General features: G+C 36.3%; 1 protein-coding gene across 1 annotated transcript in view; it reads right to left on the reverse strand.

The window, feature by feature from the left end:
* The window catches only part of KaiR1D (Kainate-type ionotropic glutamate receptor subunit 1D), a 472,789-nt gene that overhangs the window by 14,101 nt on the left and 436,023 nt on the right, over positions 1-22,665 (reverse strand). Inside the window, exons 10-13 of the mRNA XM_035088617.1 lie at positions 4,079-4,300; positions 2,844-3,135; positions 2,604-2,742; positions 224-361 (exon numbers count right to left, since the gene is read on the reverse strand). Of these exons, the coding sequence (XP_034944508.1) occupies positions 224-361; positions 2,604-2,742; positions 2,844-3,135; positions 4,079-4,300 (791 nt within the window). The remainder of the gene's footprint in view (positions 1-223; positions 362-2,603; positions 2,743-2,843; positions 3,136-4,078; positions 4,301-22,665) is intronic.

Genomic DNA, 22,665 nt, shown 5'->3' on the forward strand with positions numbered 1-22,665 from the left:
GCAACAGCAAGGTACTAAAATTATATATAGAAAATAACACAGCAATAACATACACTCAAAGAAAATAAAAAAGAAAACAAAAATCTTGAATCAAGCAGAACATTAACGTAGGCCAATGCAGCAAGCTTACGATATAGCATCAAGAATTGTTTATGAAAACTTAGAGAGAAAAATGATATATGCGTAACTTTTATTATACTTTTATAACAACCGGATAACTTACTTAGGTGCTATATCAGAGCCTTGCTGCATGAGTGAGCCTATGGTGAACCAGAGCGAGTTAAGGAGGGTAAACTCGTTCTCGCAAGCTTCAGACTGGGCACTGCATGGATTAGGACTCTCCCACTCGTATGGACTGAACCTGCGGACACGTTAATGGAAAGGAGATTAGGATTAGATTCAGGGTCGTAACAATTTTCATTTATTCTGGAAAAAATTATTTCTTTTATTCAAACATCTTCAGATTACTATCCACCGTTACGACTCTGAAAAGATTGGGATTTATCTCTTTTTCACCTCAAATAAATTTCTTAAGTTACACAAGTTCACAAACTCTCTTTTAATGTCACTGTAGCATTTTTTTTTTCTTCATTTATTTAGGTGGACAAAATTTAAGTAAGTTAAATTTTCAAAGGTAAACATTAGTTTCAATTTTATTGTGTTATTTTAGAGTATTTAAAATGCACTGAAAACCAGTCCTTGGAACATATTATAAGTTGCACTAAAATTAATGTACATTATTTTAGTAATATTTGTTAAAAGCTATCAAAAGAGAAATGAATCTTTATAGTATTTTTATTAATTTTTTTATGAGAATTTTTGAAACTAAACCGATTTAGATATCAATATCACTTCATAAAGGTAAATACAACGGTGAATTTCAGTAACAAATAGTGATTCTGTGAATAAATTCTTAACATTCTTATGTCATTTATTTATGGTAATTTATGGAAAGTAGGATGAGATGCACGTAACGTGGCTAAAACTTTATTAAAGCTTTATGTATATAAAAAAGCTTGAGATTAATTGTAATACTGGTATGATTATGTACAACAAATTTTCAAAATAATTTATTCCAATTAATTAAAATGGTTTCAATTTCACATCTTAGTGGGCGATTTGTTTATTTGATGAATACTTCTTTCTGATGAATTAATTGTTCTCAATGAAATTAGAATATAGAAGTTAACTTAATTTACGCATTAATAAAAAAATTTTAGTAACTGCACCAAATTATAAGTCTGTTTTTTCATACAGTTTTGAGTCGGAGTGTTTACAAAAATAATCAATAGATACAAAAAATTGAGTTCATAGCTACACTATCATATTTACTTCATATTAATATTTAAAAAAAGGAAAAAGACATTTTTTTCAACTATATGATTATAATGTTATATTGAAAAACTTTCATTTTATTGATTCATAAACTACACGTCCATTGTAATCCACTCTAATTATTTAGAGTGAGTTTAATAACAAAAAAAACATTAGAAAAAATATTACAGCATAAAGAATTAATAGATTAAAAATGATCTCAGGTTGGAAGTGCTTTCTGAGTAGAACTGTATTAATTAACACTAGTAACTAAATAAACGTGAGACTAACGACAGATTTAAATATTTTCGCCTATATTTGTCATTTACGTATATTTCTGTGGTTTTTAAAGAGCCGACAGATGGAAGAGTGTAGTAAGAAAATTTGACATTCACCGATAAATGGTAATCTGACTTATAAACTGAACAGATATGCATAAGTTGGGCATTAATACTTAATAATCGTTTTATTATTTATACAAAAATGAATTAATAATGGTTTGAATGTCCACCAATGAAAATTCCATCATAAAATAGTACTTTGTACTATCATTGATTTTAAAAAAATAATATCAGATTAATTTTTTGCAGGTACTTATTCCTCAGTCATCACTAGACTTTTTTCTGATTACAGTATCTATAATGTTTACTTCAATAAAGATCGATTTTATCTCAAGTACAAATTTAGGTTGAAAATCAAGAAAAAAAAATTAAAACCAAAAGCAAAAAATAATTTTAAAACTTGAAAATAATCGTAATTTAGTTTGTTCATCATTCAGCTTCATTGAGATTTCTTGACTCATTAAACATAGCGTAACATGTAGCCTTTTTAATTAATTAACCATTGACTCCGGAACAATGTAACGTGATAATTTTTTTCTAAAGTCTAATTCCATGCTAACATCAATCAAATTGAAATCCATAGAAACTTTATTTTGCGAAAATTGATATAAGTGAAAGGAACAGTAAACTTGTGTTGTTGTTTAAGAGAGTAATGCAGCTATTTAATTAACTTAGAAGCCATTTTTCACAGAGCTCTCTTACTTGGGCAAAATATCGCTGCCTTGACGCATTAAAGAACCGATTGTAAACCAGAGACAATTGATAAGCTTGAAACGATTTTCCACATGAGTGCAATTTTTTCCACACAGTCGAGAACTCAACCACTCGTATGGTGTAAATCTGAATCAATTAACTCTTTCATGTTAAAATCACTCTTTTTTAAAAGTTGAATGTAATTTGATAAATTTTTTTAGTATTGAATCAACTTAAACAAAATGTTGTACTTGCCTAGCTAAAATAAATAGAAGGACGGACACCCCGAGGTAAGCAGTTGCCATGTAAATCCAAACATCAAGGCTCAGTGGACTTAAAAAAGAAAACAAATTCGGTGGCTTTTTGATCGGCTTTCGATAGAGTATGCTTATCCCTACGAACAGATTAAAAAGGATTTATATATATTATTTAAATATTTTTGATAATTTATTTAATCTTTGATTTTATTATATTTGAGTTTATTTCATTAAATACCTAAGTTCATGAATGGCATTGTGAAGTCCACTGCTTGCTCACGTTCGTAAGTTATTGTTAAGTCTGCTATAGCTAGATCAGCCCTTTGGTCCAATAGCTCTTTGATCATTCCATCCCATTCTTTCGTTTCCTTATTATATGAGCCATATTTCTTATCAGGAACAAGATGAAAGGTATAATTAAAACCAAGGATACGTGATATTTCATGAATGAGATCAACACTGTATCCTTCGTACTGAGCATCTCCCTGGAGTTTGTCGCTTGAAATTTTTAACATGAAGTAAGGTGCACTCTGAAGAAAGTAAAGTGGAGAAAGTTGTTTAGTAATCAGAGAACCTCAATAATTTTGTTTGATCAATTAATAACGTATGAGCAAAAAAAAGAGTACACTTCCTTGGAAATTTGTACGAGTATTCAATAATTTAAAAAGGCGTGAGATAGAATGTTGTACGGGCATGATTATAAACTTAATTGACGTTCTTATGCCTTCACTTTTAGAACGTTGCAGATTTTTTCGTTGAAATTAAACACTTTTCCTGGCAGGAAGCAAGATTAGCATGTTATCATTCGAACATTGGACTAAGTTCGATGTTAAACCAAGAATGAGACACTCTTCTCTATGAATAACAATTGTTGGATCTGAACAACTCTATTTATTTTCATTTGACAAATAGCTTTCATATAAAACCTGTACTACAACATCGTTATTTTATTAGTTGTAATAATTGAGTTTTTGAAAAATAGGTATTCAAATTGTAGTCTTCACCTCGAGTTTTTATCGAATTATATCATTTACCCAAATTACAACTTGAATTCAATAGTAAAACATGTGATTCTTACAAAAATATATATAAATATGTTTCACTTATCAGAAACTATTTAATTGGAAATGGTTAAATGGAAAAAATTTTTCTCATTAATGATGGTGAATATAATATCGAAAATGGATGAAAATCCTTTTAGGACAATGTAGCTTTTTTATTTTATTAAATATTTCTACTCTGAAAGTCTGCTTATTCTTAATTGTTCATGTTTAAAGCTTGTAGTATTGACAATTTATAATATACTCTATAATATATATCATATATAATATAATACTCTATTTAACAAATTTATTAAGTAAAACTATTTTTCACTTCTAAAATGAATGATCGGTATAGCTCTCGATAAAATATTAGAAATCATCTCTCATTAATGCTCATACATTTCTAACTGAATTCAAAATAAATCTTTACTTCAATCGTTGTCACAATAAATGTTTTGTTTTGCAAATTTTCAACGATCTGTGTATAAACTTCTCCAAATGTCTGAGTAAAATTAACTCCTTCAGTGCTGTTCCACGTGCCAATTTTCTTAAGACCTTCCTTATTGTTGAGCTCAATTATGTCAAGCATGAAATCAGTGCGGAATCCTTGATGATCGAATTTTATTAATCCTGTTAGCCCTTTCATCTCAACCTGCGATATTGATGGGAAATTCATTAGTTATCATAGTTATAATAATTAACAATAGTAAAATATGGATCTGATTACTGAAACCATAACTTAACTATTTACTCAGTGTAACGTTTTAAAGAATATATCGTAACATTTTTATGTATTGACTTATATAGAATATTGAATTGTCAATTGGCTCATTGAACACACACACACATACACGTATAGAGAGACCAAATACCTTTAATAAAATTTCACAGGACCAATGTTATAATAATATGTGTCCCGTATTTACTAGTGATTATACATAGTTCAGTATCTGCTATTTTGCGGCCAATTAATTGACTTTTCGTGTCTACAGAGTAGTTTACATCGATTTAATTGATTCTTGGAAAAAAATATCTTTAAATACCAATTCATTTTAGCCACTTTCAATTTGCATTGTTAATAATAAATACACCATCAATATTGATAATTTTTTATTGGGTTATTAATTTTTATGTCATATCGATAATTGATTTTTTTGGATGTTTTTGTTTGCTGATGATATGATTGAAATTTAATTGAAACAATAATCAGTAATAATTATTAACATTTACAAAATATTAAATATTTAATACAAAACAATCAGATTAGTTAGATAAAAATTAAGAATAATATATATTAAACAACAGTATTTCTTCCGGGATGAAAATTTAAAAATCATTCTACGCATGCTCACCCTGCTATGTGCTTAGCTATGTCATACACAGTTAGCTTTTGTTTATTCAAAAATAAAAGACGATCAACCACTAAACTTTATTTATATCTAAATACTACTAGTTATATAATTGAATTTTAAAATCAATGTAAATAGTGAAGATTATAATTCTCTGGACACAAGTTCTAGTTCAAAATACAGAATAACAACAATTTTTGAAGAGAAAGCTAGAACAATAACACAAAACTTATTACCAATGAAATCTAACAATAGATACACTCGAATATATCGAGAATTTATGATATGAAAACGGAACGTTAAAGTTGATTTATTTTCTGAAAATATACTTTTAGTATGTTTTAATGAAATTTTGAGACGTAGAAAACACATTGTGGAGCAAGTGGTCTATGCTACAAAGTGTTTTGTATCTACATTATGGAATCAATGTAAAGAAATATATTCGTATAAAATTAAAATTATTTTTAAAAAAAACTGATTCTTACAAAAATATATATGATTATTTTGCGATGGTTATCTTAATTTTTGGTATTTGTGGAGCACTAAGAACGAGTGAAATATGTAATTTAACTAGCTGGTACCTGCCCGCTTCGCTGGGTTTACCATTTGTAGCACCTAAATGGAAAAATAATGCACAATTTTTGTTGACGATAAACATAAATCTAAAATCGTAATAGACAGATTATTGTTTGTAATGTAATTGATATCCGATCGTTTCTCTTGATGTAAATTAAAGAAATTATATGAGTATGTACGTTTTGTAATTTTTTTTATTCCATGAATTTGTCAGTTGGTCTGTGGATCTGTCATTACATAGATTTCCACACTCATGTAGCATAAAAAATAGTTAAAATTAATACAAATTTTTTTTTTTGCTTTAAATAATGCCCCATTGAAATATCATTCTTTTCACTAATTTTATAAGTATTACCATAGCAACGGTTACATTGGTGTTATGTCCGGCCTGTTTTTAGAATTTTTTTCAATTCTCTTTTATTCAATAAATTAATTTCTTAATTTAATTTAATAAATAATGACCTAATAAAATAATTTTTATAAATGTTTTGCTGATGACTTTTTTTAACTTTCCACTAGGAAGTTATTGAAATTGGGTCGATTGGTGAAATTTGAATTTTCATCATATCTCCACATTTCATGATATTTGCAAGCATACTGACCAATTTTTAGAATGATGTGAGTGTACGTACATACGTGTGTATGTATGTATGATATCTCAAGAACGGATTAAGATATCGACTTCAACTCAAATTTATTCGAAAGATATTATTATAAAGAAGATCTGAGTAAAATTTAAACAAATTCGGTCAAGGCGTTTTTTTATAACAAAAAAACTAATAATAAATAAATAAAAAGATTAACTATTTAAAATACTTTTGAGTGGAAGAATAAAAATTGTATTTGAAAATGAAGTCAATTTTGACCAGACATTATTGTGCACTACCAAATGTAACTTTCACCAATTACATATTGTTTGTAGCAATACGAATTTCTTATAAACAATTAGAAATTGTATTTATTGATGAACTAATGCGTATATCACACCGATTTGGATTCTTTTTACAAAATAATATCATTTATGGCAAGATATGACTTTCAATAATTACATATTGTTTATAACAATATGTATTTCTTATAAACAATTACTAATGGTAAATTCATCGTGTTAGCACAGACAAAGTGTGCTCAGACCTATTTTTTTTTTTTTTGAATGAAAGAAGGTGTCTTAAAATTTCTTGCCTTCCCCTGCACTGAGCCACGGGGCCATTGTGCTGGGTCCATTTGCGCAGTAAAGGCAGTCGTCTTATGTCTTAGGCCTACAGGTTCTCAAGTTGCCTTGGTTCCCTTTCAAGCCCCGGAACAGTTCCTGTCGATTTCCATGGTGTTGCGAATGAACGTTATCTTTTCGCCTTCGAAGATTCCACCAGCCCCATGGTCCCCCGGTTTCCTCAGCATCAGGTAGGCAAAATCTATAGGCTTGGTGCAACCTTAGAGGTCGCCCAGTTGTCACAAGAAATCGTCCTACCTTCGGAGATTCTGCTGGTTACTTCAAGGGTCCTGGTTTCCTCAGTATTAGCTTAAGATAACGAGAGAAAGTGTGTGAGAAATTTTGGGGTCCACCTGTGCAGAGCCTTTTGTACTACTCAGTACTATCAGCACGATAGCTTATACCTTTGACTGCCCTCTGAGAGGCCTCCCGCTCATTGTGGTCAGAGAAAAGACTATATTTTATAAATGGGCCTTTGTCTCGGCCGGGAATCGAACCCGCTACCCATAGCGTGCCACAGGCTGGCACGTTACCACTTAGGCCACGATGTCGATTTTCGCTGATGACTTAATATCGAAACAGAGTATCAAGTTTGGCCTAAGGTAGAACTTTAGTCTTCTTGACGAAACTTTGATCCTCTTGTAGAACATCGAAGATTTCCACTCTTGATTTTTTTTGTTGTTCTTCTTTTTATTTTAGTGACCCAGCTGACAAGGCTACAGTTTTGAGTATTCGAGACCTAGATATCATTCGCAAGTCATGGAACGTTTACGAATATTTCACAACTTGACTTTTGCAACTCGAGGTGCAAACAGTTTACGATTGATCCAAGTTTCTATGACATCCCGGCGACGTGGATCACGTTCGGGCCTTATTTAAATTAGTATGAGCCCTTATCGTGGCTTTTCGTCGATGACCGTAGACTCGTCAAGACTGAGAGTAAGCTTGATAGTTTTTTATATTCTAAGCCTTATTTTTGAGGTAAGAATAAATTTTCTTTACTGAAGTCAAATCGTAACTCTTTCCTTTTTCCCCTTTCCTATTCAATTCCTTGTACGGTGAACTGCGTTGAACCACCACTCCCGGTTAAGATCACAACGGAACCCAAAATCAAAAAAAAAAATAAAGGGTACGATTTTTCGTACCCTAAAAACTCTTGTTAGTCCGAACGCCCTCCTTCACTAAAACGCGCTACCCTTCATTCTTAATTTTTATTTTTAAAAATAATTATTAAATTTAATAAACTCGGACATAACGATGGCAAATATTACCAAGTAACGGTTACTTTGACAAAAATTACCATAGTAATGGTTACCATGTCAACTATTACGACAAGAAAGGTTACTATGGGAACTTTTACGATAGTGCCAGATAGGTATCAGCTAGTATATCGATATATTATAAATGATCAGTAAAAAAACTATTTTAGATCAAATTTAGTCAAAATCCGTTCTTAATGGGCGTCTATGTCAGCGAAGGTGTAACTATGTCAAATTTCAAGTCAATCAGACTCATAGTTTTGGAGATCTCGTGATGAGTAAATCAGTGAGTGAGTGGTAAATCGCTTATATATTGATATACAGATATTAAAGATCGTAGAAGACAGTTGATAGTATCCATTAAAGAAACTAAAAATGATTACCTAAGATCATTATTTATAATTAATTTTATAATGAAATGAAAATGTATATGGCCTTAAGACCTAAAGACATCGAGTCTTCCATATTAATGGAAGATGTGTATGTAATGTCGTAGAAAAAAAACAAGATTGACGAAATACCAAAAAAAAAAATTGCTGAATTTTTATAATTAAAGGATCCTCGTCATTAGTGAAAGATTAACAAAATCTGAAAAAAATTCCAAATAAAAGTCTTTAATAGACAGTAAATAATGTAAGACATATAAAAAAAAGAAAAACGATTAAATTTTTAGACATTATGCTAAAAAAAAAAAGTAAAATGACAGAAATCTTCGTTCGACGATAAAGAACAAGAATTGTCCTATTAAGTATCATCGATTTCTGCATATCTGAAAAGTTATCAATGAAAATGTGTAGATTCTAGTGAAAAAAAATTGTTTATAACAAAAAACTCAATGACGCGTACTTTTTTTTTGCTTCCGAGTAGTTTTTTTTGGAATCTCCGTGTTATTTTACATAGAATAAACCTCAGTTCAAAGTGGGAGGTTAGATTCGCTAATTAAATTGCACCGCTACTGGACCATCATGCGGAACCATACGCGCGCGCTTAGTAAAATTTACGGGGCAACCCATTAAAAATTTGTAGATGAAAAAATTGTTCTGGCTTTCGAAATTTTACTGGATTATCGCATAAATTTTTGTTGCGTTTCTCAGTGAATTTCACCAAGCTTTTAAGTAAAAATTTACTGAGTCTCTCAGAAAAATTTACTGTGTGTTCTGACTTCGAGTCGGCCGAATGAGCAAACTGAAAACTAGTGGACTGTAATAATTAAGAGCAGAATAAGAACAAAGGTTGGATGCTAGAAGGTTCCAAAAAATAGTTTATTAACACTGAACTGCTTGGGTTTTATAGATTTTATTCAACAATAACACTTAATATACTCAATAGAATTTAATAATCACTACATATAGTTGAGTTGACTGTACCATAATTGTTTGTATACTTATGAGTTGTCTAATGGTTATTTTTTCACCAAATAACATAGTCTCAAAAAACAGTGAATAGCAACATTCACAGTATACACCAGAGTTGTTCGGGGGAGCGATGTATAGGTGAATGTCCGTGAGGCACTATGGCGTCGACGCCAGTTCAGCTTCGCGCCCAAAGACACTACAAACTGAATATACTGGACCACTTGCACTGATGAGAGTAATCTGATGATTCACGTATCTTAGTGAGAGGTGTCTGAGTCTCTTTGACCGTACGTTATTGTACAACGAGTGAGCTGACTGCAAAAAAAACTGCGATTTGACTGCGAAAAATTATACAGAGATGACCGCGTGATTTGCCTGGAGCTAACTGACTTTGTAATTTTCTACAGAGTTGACCGCTTGATTTGCCTGGAGCTAACTGACTTTGTAATTTTCTACAGAGTTGACCGCTTGATTTGCCTGGAGCTAACTGACTTTGTAATTTTCTACAGAGTTGACCGCTTGATTTGCCTGGAGCTAACTGACGCCACAAGTGCTCGACCGCGTGCTTGTTGGCGTCACTAGGGCCGTAGAGTTGCCTTCTGGGCCATGAGGGAAATACTTCCCGATGATTGGTCCGGTGAGTTGACTGAAGCGCCGGTGGACAAGTCCAGCATTACGAAATTTTGATTATTCCTGACTAACTGACTTGGGCCCCTCCAAGTCAGAACATTGTCCCACCATCAGCAACGCCTTTGCTGATCTTCTGCTGGTGGAGTGTATGGTAAGATGACTAGTTTTGTGAGTGGTCTGACGAGTTCTGCTGTTGCTGTCCTGAGTTTGACTGTTCTGATGAGTCCGTCTGATCCTGGGAACACCTCAATCACTCTGGCGAGAGGCCACTTCGTTGGTGGGAACCTCTCGTCAGTGAGTAGTACAAGTGAGCCGACTGTGATGTTGTGAGCGGGGTGTTTCCACTTGGAAATGGCGAGTTGCTGCTGAAGGTATTGTTTTGACCACGTTGACCAAAACGATTGGAGTCGCTGCTGAATAAATTGCCACCTGGACAAGCGTGGCATTGGCACATCTTCCAGTGAAGGCTCTGGTAATGTTACTAGCGGTTCACCAACCAAGAAGTGTGCTGGAGTCAATGCTGAGATGTCTGTAGAGTCGGCTGAGAGAGGCTCGAGTGGTCTGGAGTTAAGGACTGCTTCAATCTGGACAAGCAGTGTAGAAAGCTCTTCATATGTAAAGAGTGAGTCGCCTATCGTTCTGTTAAGATGGAACTTTACTGATTTGACTGCAGCTTCCCACTTTCCTCCCATGTGTGGTGCAGCTGGTGGATTAAACTTCCAATCAGTTCCATCCTTTGCAAATACAGCTGCGAGTTGACTGAACTGTTGAGTCCCCTGCTTGAAGAGTTGTCTGATGAGCGTGTCTGCGCCTTGAAATGTGGTGCCACAATCACTGTGGAGAGTTCTGCAGACACCTCGACGTCCAGTGAACCTTCTGAACGCTGCAATAAATGAGTCTGCTGAATAATCTGTTACAATTTCTACATGAAGCGCAGAAGTAACGAAGCACACAAAAATGCACATCCAACCCTTAGATGTTTTGGCGCCTCTGCCTTTCCAAGTCTTTAGCGTGATGGGACCAGCGTAATCCACACCACAGACGGCAAATGGTCGGGCTGGAGTGATTCTCGATAGCGGCATTTGACCCATTAACTGCTTCGCTCGTTCGCCACGTAAACGAGCACATTTCATACAATGATAAATATAGGATCGTACTGGGAGTCGTCCGCCAATGATCCAGTACGATGATCGTATGAGGTTCAGAGTTGCCTGCGTCCCACCGTGCAATGTTCTTTCATGAGCATCTGCAATGATTAGTCTGGAAAGATGAGTTTTCTGTGGTAGGATTGCAGGATGCTTTGCTTCTTGGTCCAAGCTAGCATTTGCTAACCTCCCTCCAACACGTATGACTCCCTGAGTGTCAATAAATGCTGTCAATCGTGCGAGGGGGTGTGAGACGGGCAGTGAATTTGAGTTGATCTGCTTGATTTCTTGTGAGAAGTACGATTCTTGAGTTGCCTTTATCCAAAAAATCCTTGCTCTCTCTAATTCTTGTGGCGTGAGAGGGAAGGTGAGAGATGACTGCGGTACTCGTCTGAGGAGTTGGCTGAATCTGAAGCAAATTGCAGTCACTCTGAGCAATTTGATCAGCCGAGAATGTCTGTATATCATATCCCAATGATAATCATGTTGAATTGTCTGAGTAACTAAAGTGAGCCCGGGCCGCTCTTCCTGCTGAGCTGTTGAATCGTACACTGATGATTGAGTTGGCCATAATGATTCGTCTGCTGTTAACCACTGTGGTCCTGTCCACCACAGGGGGTGCTTCCGAAGCTGGGATATGCTGATACCTCGAGAAGCACAATCCGCTGGATTTTGTTTGCCAGGTACAAACCTCCAAACGCTGATTGGAGTGAGATCTTGAATTGCTGACACTCTGTTTCTTACAAACTCCTTCCAACGGGATGAGTGAGACTGAATCCAGGTCAAAGTCACTGAGGAGTCTGTCCAACATACGAGTTGAGTTGGCTGAATGTCTAAGTTGTTCCTTACATAAGTGATTAGTCTGGCAAGCAGCAATGCTGTGGTGAGTTCTAGTCTAGGAATAGACATCTTCTTCAATGGAGCAACCTTAGACTTTGAGCAGACTATAGTTGAACAAGTTCCATGATCTGGATGAGTAGTCCGTATGTAAACAACAGCTGCCATAGCTGCTTGTGAGGCGTCTGAAAAACCATGAAGTTCCACGGTCGATTTCTGAGTAATCCGTAACCATCGTGGAATTGAGAGGTCTGAAACATGTGAGAGTTCTGATCTGAAGCTGTTCCACTTGGTGATGATGTGATCTGGGGCTTGGTCATCCCAGGAAAGTTTATCTAGCCAGATTTCTTGTAGCAACATCTTTGCTCTGACAATGAAGGGTGCTAGAAATCCAAGTGGATCGTAGAGTTGTGCTGTTTCTGATAAAATTATTCTCTTTGTGAGCTTGGACTTCTCACGAGGAGGTTTTGAGTTGAACTTAAATGAGTCGGTCGCTGGAATCCACGAGAGCCCAAGTAATTTCGTTTTGCTGCTCTCAAATGAGTGGATCTGCTCTTCTGATGAGTTGTCTGTAAGTGATTGAAGGAATTGAAGTGAGTTGCTGTGCCATTTCGCTAACGGGAAGCCACCTGCCATGCAGAGTTGTCTGACTTGGGTTGAGATGTCTATCAATTGACTCACGGTGTCAGCACCTCCAAAAATATCGTCCACATATCTTCCTTTTAGTAGTGGATCAACAGCTAGAGGGAACTTATGGCCCTCATCCTTCACTAGCTGGATCATTGTGCGAACAGCCAGAAATGGAGCTGATCTGGTACCATACGTGACTGTTGTGAGTTGATATGGGATGATCTTGGAGTGCTCGTCCACCCACAGGATTCTCTGGAGATCCCAATCATCTTGGTGGACTTTGATTTGTCTGTACATCTTGGTGATGTCTGATGTGAACACAAATTTATGCTGCCTGATCCAAATGAGTACGTCTGCAATGTCTTTCTGGACTTTGGCACCAGTATGTTGAATATCGTTCACTGATAGATCACTAGAAGATGGACTAGAGCCATTAAATACTACCCTAAGCTTTGTAGTAACACTGTCTTCTCTTAAGACACCATGATGAGGCAAATAATACACTGGAGAGTTGACTGGACTTGCCTTGGCTCGTGTCATGTGGTTCAGTGACTCGTATTCTTGCATAAAGTTGTGATAGAGTTGTGCATATGAGTCATTCTTGGTGAGTCGTCTGATCATGTGTAGTAAACACTGATGAGCTCTCGCTGATGAGTTGCCTAGAAGAGATGGTGATGCTTTGAGTGGTATTCTCACAATATATCTCCCATCTTGATCTCTTGAATGAGTCGTAACATAATGATCTTCACAAGATTGATCATCTGGGCTGAGTTGGCTGGCTAAGGTCTCTGGAACTTCTTCTTGAACCCAGAATTTTGTCAAGAGATCAGATACTTGCTGGTATGAGTTGACCCTTGCTGCGTGATGAGTTATCTGACTTGAGCATCTTGTCTGTTGTGGCATTCCAATGAGCATCCATCCAAAGATTGAATCTTGGGCTATTAGCGATGACTCAGGAAATTGTTTTATGCCTGCCTTCACAATTAGTCCATAACAATCTGCTCCTATTAAAATGTCAATGGGTCTTGGAGTTGAGTAGTCTGGATCAGCAAGTTGCAGAGAGTTGAGTTCCTTGAGTTGTCTGGTTGGTACAGTACCAGTGACACATTTGAGTATATGAGCATTAATTGTAACTTGCTCCTGTGTGTGAGTTGATCTAAGTGTCACTGTTGTCACTCCTCTAGTTTGTACAGCTGGTTCGTTACCAATTCCCAGCACTGATATCACTGATGGACGACGTTGGAGATGACAAGTCTTTACCACACTTGATGAGATGAACGTCAGCTCCGACCCTGAGTCTATCAGGAGTCTTACTGGAAGCTGAGAGTAGTCTGAGAGTAATACTGCATTGGCTGTGGCGAGTAAGACTGCTGAGCTGTCTGCTTGAACTGGAGACTCATTCGTGCATGGATCTTCTGCTGCCCTGAGTGCTGAAGAGAATCGTCCATGAATCTCTGAGTTGTCTGTATTGTTCTTGGTGATTGTTGAATCATGTGAGTCGTCTGAGAGTTGACTAGTGTGAGTTTGACTCTGTTCTTCAGCTGTAGGAGATCGAACGAGACCTTCTGACTCTTCTTCCAGGACCCTCAACCCTCCTGAGGCCGAAACCTCATGTGCTAAGGTCATCCTTTCCGTCGAGTCATCAGAGAAGCATTCTTTACTCCTGTCAGCACATATAGATTGACATGATTCATCACCATTAATCGTTGAGTTGTCTGCATGTTGAGTGATCACACCACCACTTGGAGAATTGACTGAAACATGATTAGAGTTGACTGCAGAGAGTTGACTATGATGATGAGTTACCTGATGAGAAGTCTGCTTAGATGAATGGGTGTGATCTGGAGTCGGCTGTGGAAATGGCACATCGTCATCTCACTGGGAGGTTGATGGGTGTTGGCTGCTGTGAGTAGGCTGCGGTTCTTGGCCTGGTCCATATCCTCTTTTTCTTAGCGATTCTGTCCTGGGCGTATGGATCATTGAGTGGTGCTTTAAATTGCACGTGCTGCATCGTTTCTCTGACTGGCACACCTGGATGGAGTGGTGGCCGAAGCAATTGAAGCACAGCCGTGCTGCGAGGACCAGCTTGTACCTTTCGTGTTGTGACAGTCCTGCGAACGCTTTGCAGTCAACCAAGTAGTGATCCAAGCTGCTGCATTGATCACACGGGTAATCTGCTTGTCGTTTTTGAGCCCCATGCCTGGCGGCTCGAGTTGTCTGTGGGTGAGTAGACTGTTGCGCTCTTGATTTTCTGGTGACCACTGGGGTAGGCCACCGTTTTGCGTGCCGAGCCGCTTCCTGCGCTGACTCCATTGCACGTGCCCTGGTAGAGATGATGTTGAGTAGACTGTCTAGAGTTGTCGGTGAGCGAGACCTACTTCGCTCGAGTTCCCATGACTCACGTAGCGGCTGCTCGAGTTTACTGGCCACCAGGTATACCAAGAAGTAGTTTGCTGAGTCGACTGGGACATTGAGTGCCTTCAAGGCATCTAAGTTTTGCCGTACTACTCCCACAAGGTTTTCGAGTTGTTCAGCTGACTTTGATGATGGTGTGGTCACACTGAACAGGTCCTTGATGTGGGCAAAGATGAGTTGTTCTGGGTCATCGTACCTGGCCTTGAGCTGATTCCATGCTGGCTCATACCCATCATCATTCATCACAGCATGACGGATCAGTTGAAGTGGGGGACCTGATACGTTGGCCTTCAGGTAGTGTAGTTTTGCTACTGGTCTGAGATCTTCCCGATCGTGGACGAGGGACGTAAACATGTCCCGAAATTGCGTCCACGTTGATGAGTCGCCTGCGAATGTTGGGAGAGGGATCTCTGGGAGAGTTGCCTGTCGGTAGATGATTGGAGTTGACTGCTTTGTAGAGGCTTTGTACTCATCGATGGCCTTCTGGATGTCTTTCTCGTGTAGCTCTGATTTTACACGATGGAGAGTTGACTCTATATGATAATGCAGCCGTAACGCACTTTCATACACTCTGTCGGTCATATACTGGTGTTTGAATAGTGTCAACCGACACCCTACTCCTAATGCCTCATGCTCCACCACGAAGTATGTCCAGAGGTCGTTAAGTTGTGATAGCTTCGCCTCGATTATGGGCATTGTGACGAGAGCAGGCTGTCGCACAAGATCAGCCACGTCTTGCTGCATAAATTGAAGCTGCTCATACCTGGACATTTGAGACGTCAATTTAAATAACGTGGTGTTTGCCAGAGCAGGTGGTGACTTGGACCTGTCACGTGATGTTGTTGCCTTTTCGGGAACCTTAAGTGTTGTTCCACTGGTACCTTCTGCCTGAGAGTCGACTGGAACTGGTGATGGTGCTTGGCTTACACTCACTTGCTCTAATATCTCACTAATACCTTCAACTGACTCATTGTCTTCGGCTACATCAACGTAGTCCGATTTTGCCGGCGAAATTAACCGTTTGTCTGCCATTGTTCAGTTGAGTGAGTTGTCTAATGTCACTAACGCTACACTTATCACTAAGAAAATTCACAAAAAAAATGTTGCTAGAGTTGTCTGTTGTCACCTTGATGCCAATGGTGGGCTTTCAAGAAAGTCTCAACACCAAAGGAATCACAAAAAAATTAATTACCTGAGTCTACGAGCTCTGAATAATAATTTTAGGTGACTAAACTTACTCTAAGGACACTACACTAATTAATAACTATGTTTATATACACGTGAGTTGACTGCATCGAGGGTATCTTGGCTCTCACACAACCAAACTGCGCGCCAAGCGTCTCAACAAATTGTTTAAGTTGTGAGATGAGCACCACTGTCTCACAATAATACAGATGAGTGTCACTGGGCACTGGAATGCGTAAACACCTTTTGTCTGTAAGGTTGTTTACAATAGAATACTAAGAGTTGTCTTATCACAAACACTCGCGAATGAATATTTCACTAAATGTTCCCGAAAAATATTCACTACTAGAACCTTCTAGAGATATTCGATATGCATCCAAGCCGTTCTTATCCGGCTCGAAGGACCAAATGTTCTGACTTCGAGTCGGCCGAATGAGCAATCTGAAAACTAGTGGACTGTAATAATTAAGAGCAGAATAAGAACAAAAGGTTGGATGCTAGAAGGTTCCAAAAAATAGTTTATTAACACTGAACTGCTTGAGTTTTATAGTTTTTATTCAACAATAACACTTAATATACTCAATAGAATTTAATAATCACTACATATAGTTGAGTTGACTGTACCATAATTGTTTGTATACTTATGAGTTGTCTAATGGTTATTTTTTCACCAAATAACATAGTCTCAAAAAACAGTGAATAGCAACATTCACAGTATACACCAGAGTTGTTCGGGGGAGCGATGTATAGGTGAATGTCCGTGAGGCACTATGGCGTCGACGCCAGTTCAGCTTCGCGCCCAAAGACACTACAAACTGAATATACTGGACCACTTGCACTGATGAGAGTAATCTGATGATTCACGTATCTTAGTGAGAGGTGTCTGAGTCTCTTTGACCGTACGTTATTGTACAACGAGTGAGCTGACTGCAAAAAAAACTGCGATTTGACTGCGAAAAATTATACAGAGATGACCGCGTGATTTGCCTGGAGCTAACTGACTTTGTAATTTTCTACAGAGTTGACCGCTTGATTTGCCTGGAGCTAACTGACTTTGTAATTTTCTACAGAGTTGACCGCTTGATTTGCCTGGAGCTAACTGACTTTGTAATTTTCTACAGAGTTGACCGCTTGATTTGCCTGGAGCTAACTGACGCCACAAGTGCTCGACCGCGTGCTTGTTGGCGTCACTAGGGCCGTAGAGTTGCCTTCTGGGCCATGAGGGAAATACTTCCCGATGATTGGTCCGGTGAGTTGACTGAAGCGCCGGTGGACAAGTCCAGCATTACGAAATTTTGATTATTCCTGACTAACTGACTTGGGCCCCTCCAAGTCAGAACACTGTGTTTATCAGTAAATTCTATTAAGGGTTAAAAAATCTGTGAATAAATATAAAAAAGTTGTATTATTTTATTAAATTCAATTTTTTGTTATACGTTTTTCCGGATTAATGGCATTGACAATTTAAGAAATATCTACACCAGGCATCCTGGTATAAATAAAACCGGGCAAACCCCGTTACTGACTAGGTCCCAGCCGGGGTTGACAAGGGATGATCTAATTTGGTTTATCCAGTTGGGGCCTTAATTGTACCTGGGGAGGAGTGTGTTGTTAATTCTAACCTGGATTAGCCTAATCAGGGTTCGGCCAGAAACTAACCGAATTCTATTTGCCCAGTCTGAATCTGACTAGGAATACTCGGGCCTATAAGTATATAGTGGCAGTAGTGAGAAACGATGCTTTCGTTAGTTGTGTAGATTATAACATACTATAATATTATAAAATAATAGAATGAGAAAAACTATTATTAAAAGTTAGTTTATTAAAAATGACAGATTCAAATACAGAATCAAAGATAAGATGTCTAATGTAGTCCAGTCAAATGAGGGAAATGGGATAATTTTGGTTTGCTGCGGCCAAATTAATGATTTATAGATGACTGGATCGGAAATTTCGCGAGAAATTCAATGGTGTAGATTAAAATTGTTTGGCACGCATAGGGGAGGAGTAAATCGCGAAAAACCGCCCCCCCCCCTCACGAATTACTCGATTTCTATGATAGATATGAAAAAATGTTTTAAACAAAAGTTGTTCAGAATTCAATTTTAATAAAAAAAGTACTGAACACTTTTTTTCATATCTTTGATAGATAAAAAGTTATTCGCGACTGAAGCTTCACTATTGACAAAAGCTTCAGTCGCGTCTAAGAAAATTAATAAAAAATATTTAATATTTGAAATATTACTTTTTGGCGATTGATTTTGAAAAATGAGATATTAATTTACATTTTTAGAGAAAAATTTTTTTTTTTTAATAATTTCTTCATGATTTTTATTAACAATTAATTATTTAAATCATTCCCATTTTTGTTCAAATGCACCGATCAGCCCGATTTTGGGCTCAAAATGTGCAGAATTAAAAATGGAATATTTCATATATGCAAAGTTTTTCATTATTTTGCACCTGTTCAATGTTATACAGGTATAAACATTTGGGCCCCCGAGAGCATTTTTCCTCTTCTGCCGCCGTTGGGTGCGACAGAGAGCGATATATATCTCTCTGCTTCACTCGCACTCACACAAAACCTCTGCGCATGCGCCGAGTATGGTGAAACATGAGTGCGAGTAAAATGCTCAATCCAACCGTAAGTGTGACAAAGACACTATACGGTAAGTGAAGAGGGGATGTTTTGGGCACATGCTGGTTGCTTCAAAAGTCTTTCCGAGCTCGAAATTTTTCAGCCCGAGAATTTTTTCTCTTCCCCATAATTTTTTTTTTGACAAAAAAAAACGGGAAAAATGTCCAAAAAAGTATAGCTAGATCGATAGGAAATTTAATTCTCTATCGATTAATATATATGATTATTGGACCTAAAATTTAAAAAAATTTCCTAACATTTAAAGCGCGTAGAACTTAGAAAAATTCTCGGGCTGAAAAATTTCGAGCTCGGAAAGACTTTTGAAGCAACCAGCATGTGCCCAAAACATCCCCTCTTCACTTACCGTATAGTGTCTTTGTCACACTTACGGTTGGATTGAGCATTTTACTCGCACTCATGTTTCACCATACTCGGCGCATGCGCAGAGGTTTTGTGTGAGTGCGAGTGAAGCAGAGAGATATATATCGCTCTCTGTCGCACCCAACGGCGGCAGAAGAGGAAAAATGCTCTCGGGGGCCCAAATGTTTATACCTGTATAACATTGAACAGGTGCAAAATAATGAAAAACTTTGCATATATGAAATATTCCATTTTTAATTCTGCACATTTTGAGCCCAAAATCGGGCTGATCGGTGCATTTGAACAAAAATGGGAATGATTTAAATAATTAATTGTTAATAAAAATCATGAAGAAATTATTAAAAAAAAAAAAAAATTTTTCTCTAAAAATGTAAATTAATATCTCATTTTTCAAAATCAATCGCCAAAAAGTAATATTTCAAATATTAAATATTTTTTATTAATTTTCTTAGACGCGACTGAAGCTTTTGTCAATAGTGAAGCTTCAGTCGCGAATAACTTTTTATCTATCAAAGATATGAAAAAAAGTGTTCAGTACTTTTTTTATTAAAATTGAATTCTGAACAACTTTTGTTTAAAACATTTTTTCATATCTATCATAGAAATCGAGTAATTCGTGAGGGGGGGGCGGTTTTTCGCGATTTACTCCTCCCCTATGCGTGCCAAATAATTTTAATCTACACCATTGAATTTCTCGCGAAATTTCCGATCCAGTCATCTATAAATCATTAATTTGGCCGCAGCAAACCAAAATTATCCCATTTCCCTCATTTGACTGGACTACATTAGACATCTTATCTTTGATTCTGTATTTGAATCTGTCATTTTTAATAAACTAACTTTTAATAATAGTTTTTCTCATTCTATTATTTTATAATATTATAGTATGTTATAATCTACACAACTAACGAAAGCATCGTTTCTCACTACTGCCACTATATACTTATAGGCCCGAGTATTCCTAGTCAGATTCAGACTGGGCAAATAGAATTCGGTTAGTTTCTGGCCGAACCCTGATTAGGCTAATCCAGGTTAGAATTAACAACACACTCCTCCCCAGGTACAATTAAGGCCCCAACTGGATAAACCAAATTAGATCATCCCTTGTCAACCCCGGCTGGGACCTAGTCAGTAACGGGGTTTGCCCGGTTTTATTTATACCAGGATGCCTGGTGTAGATATTTCTTAAATTGTCAATGCCATTAATCCGGAAAAACGTATAACAAAAATATCTATCATTTCCCTCATTTGACTGGACTAATGTTAGCTAGTCTCAGTTCTAAACTGGAGATAAACAAACTCTCCCCTCGTTGCTATAAACAATCTATTCGTCAAGCAATCGTCGTTAACTAACAAACTGTCGTTAGTCAATCCATCTATAGATGGATACACATATATTTTACAATAAGTTTACGTATGGGCTTCACAATTGATGCTTCTGGAATCTGTCCGAAAACTTTTCGTCAAAAAAAGTAAGTAGCTCCTAATTACAAAAATACATAAAATACATCGATATCTATTTACAACAAAAATTATTTATTTCAGAAAAAATGAGACTTGCTTGTTTTCAGTTCAGAAAAAATGGAGACTTCTGAACTGAAAACAAAAAAGTAAAGTACAAGTTTTAGTGACAAAATAGTTTAATTTCTGTGTGTCATGCAATAAAATAATTGTTTCTCAAGAATTAAGTGTACTGTTGATTATGGATGAAGATTCAAATAAACGAAGACGTCTATCATCACAATTGCAATCTAAACGTTATTGGAAACATCAACAAGTTAACTTGAATGTAGAAACATCAGGTCATAAAGATTATAGTGATCAAGAATCGAATTCTTAACTAAATTTTGATGAAGTAAATAATTAACAATTGCATATTAATTGCATAATCCACAGCAACTAAATTGTGAAACAGTCTATGCTAACATAACATCATCACATAAAAGAGTGTTTGAAAATAGAGGATATAAAGAATCAACGGATGAATCTGATTTAAACTTGTCCAGTAATTCAGAATATGAAACCATTAATGCATGTAGTGATCTATCAATTAGTAATAAAGAGAGTGATGAAGAAGGAGATTCAGAAAATGATGTAGAGCAGTTCCCCGATGGGTAACAACAGCTCAGATCTCTTATAAAAAATTGATGATCTTTTATTGATTTTAAGAAAGCGAACTTTTCCCCAGCTTCCATGAACAGCAAAAACGTTATTAAGAACAGCATCGGCCGAATTTGTTTATTTTGGAATAAAGTCTTAATTGAAAAATATTGTTGAAACATCACTTCATTCGGCCTTGAAATGAGAATTGATATTCAATGTCGATGGAATTCCATTATTTAAATCATCTTCTAAACAATTCTGGCTGATCTTATGTCAACTATATCATCTATCTGTTTCATACAGACCTTTTTCAATAACAATATATGCAGGATACTCCAAACCAAATGATTTAAATCAATATTCACAACAGTTTGTTACTGAAATGAACTAACTGCAAACTGATGGTATTTCATTAAAGCAATCGAAAATCATGGTGCATATTTTGCTTGTGAATGGTGCAAGTTCAAAGATGTACGTATTAAAAATTGGACAGTTTATCTTAAAATAAATCTCCGTCTTCGACCTCATCAAACATTCTGTAGTCAACAAAATCCTCGTCATCATATAGGAGTATCACTTCTCATGAATTTGAATAATTGTGACATGGTTAATATATTTTTATTAAATTTAATGCACTTGGTGTGCTTAGGAATAATAAAAAAATTATTCACTGACTATTGAATTAGTAATAAATCAGCGAAAAAGTTAGGTTACAGAAGAAAATCACTTCTCTCTCAACAATTATTATATATAAAATCGCAGATATCCGATGAATGTCAAAGAACAACTAAAGATATTGTTGATATTTCAAAATGGGAAGCGACAGAATATCGCTTTGTTCTACTGTATGCAGGACCTATAATTCTAAAGTCATGTTTAACAAAAGAAACGTATGACCATTTTCTCTTGTTCAGGTTCGCTTGTCGTATACTATCATCTGATCTAGCGATACATTGCGATGACCATGCCAAGTTGTTTTTACAAGATTTTGTTGACATTGCTAAAAGTATATATGGCAATACAAGTATTGTACTTAACATGCATTCGCTCATCTATTTAGCCAATGATGCAAAACATCTAAAACCCCAATTAGTAAGTTCACGGCATTTCCTTTGAAAGTCTTTTAGGACAAATAAAAAAATGATTAAGAAATAAAAATTAACCTTTAGCTCAGGTATGCCGTCGGTTATATGAAGCCAGTTTAGTTGTAATAAAATAGTAAGAAAATCAGATACTGAAATTTTAAAACAAAAAAAAAACCTAATGAAAGTGGAAACATTTTAATACAAAAATCACATTATAAA

The sequence above is a fragment of the Chelonus insularis genome, unplaced genomic scaffold (genome assembly GCF_013357705.1).
Source record: "Chelonus insularis isolate UGA/USDA-ARS -01 unplaced genomic scaffold, ASM1335770v1 contig_55_pilon, whole genome shotgun sequence".
Taxonomy (NCBI): domain Eukaryota; kingdom Metazoa; phylum Arthropoda; class Insecta; order Hymenoptera; family Braconidae; genus Chelonus; species Chelonus insularis.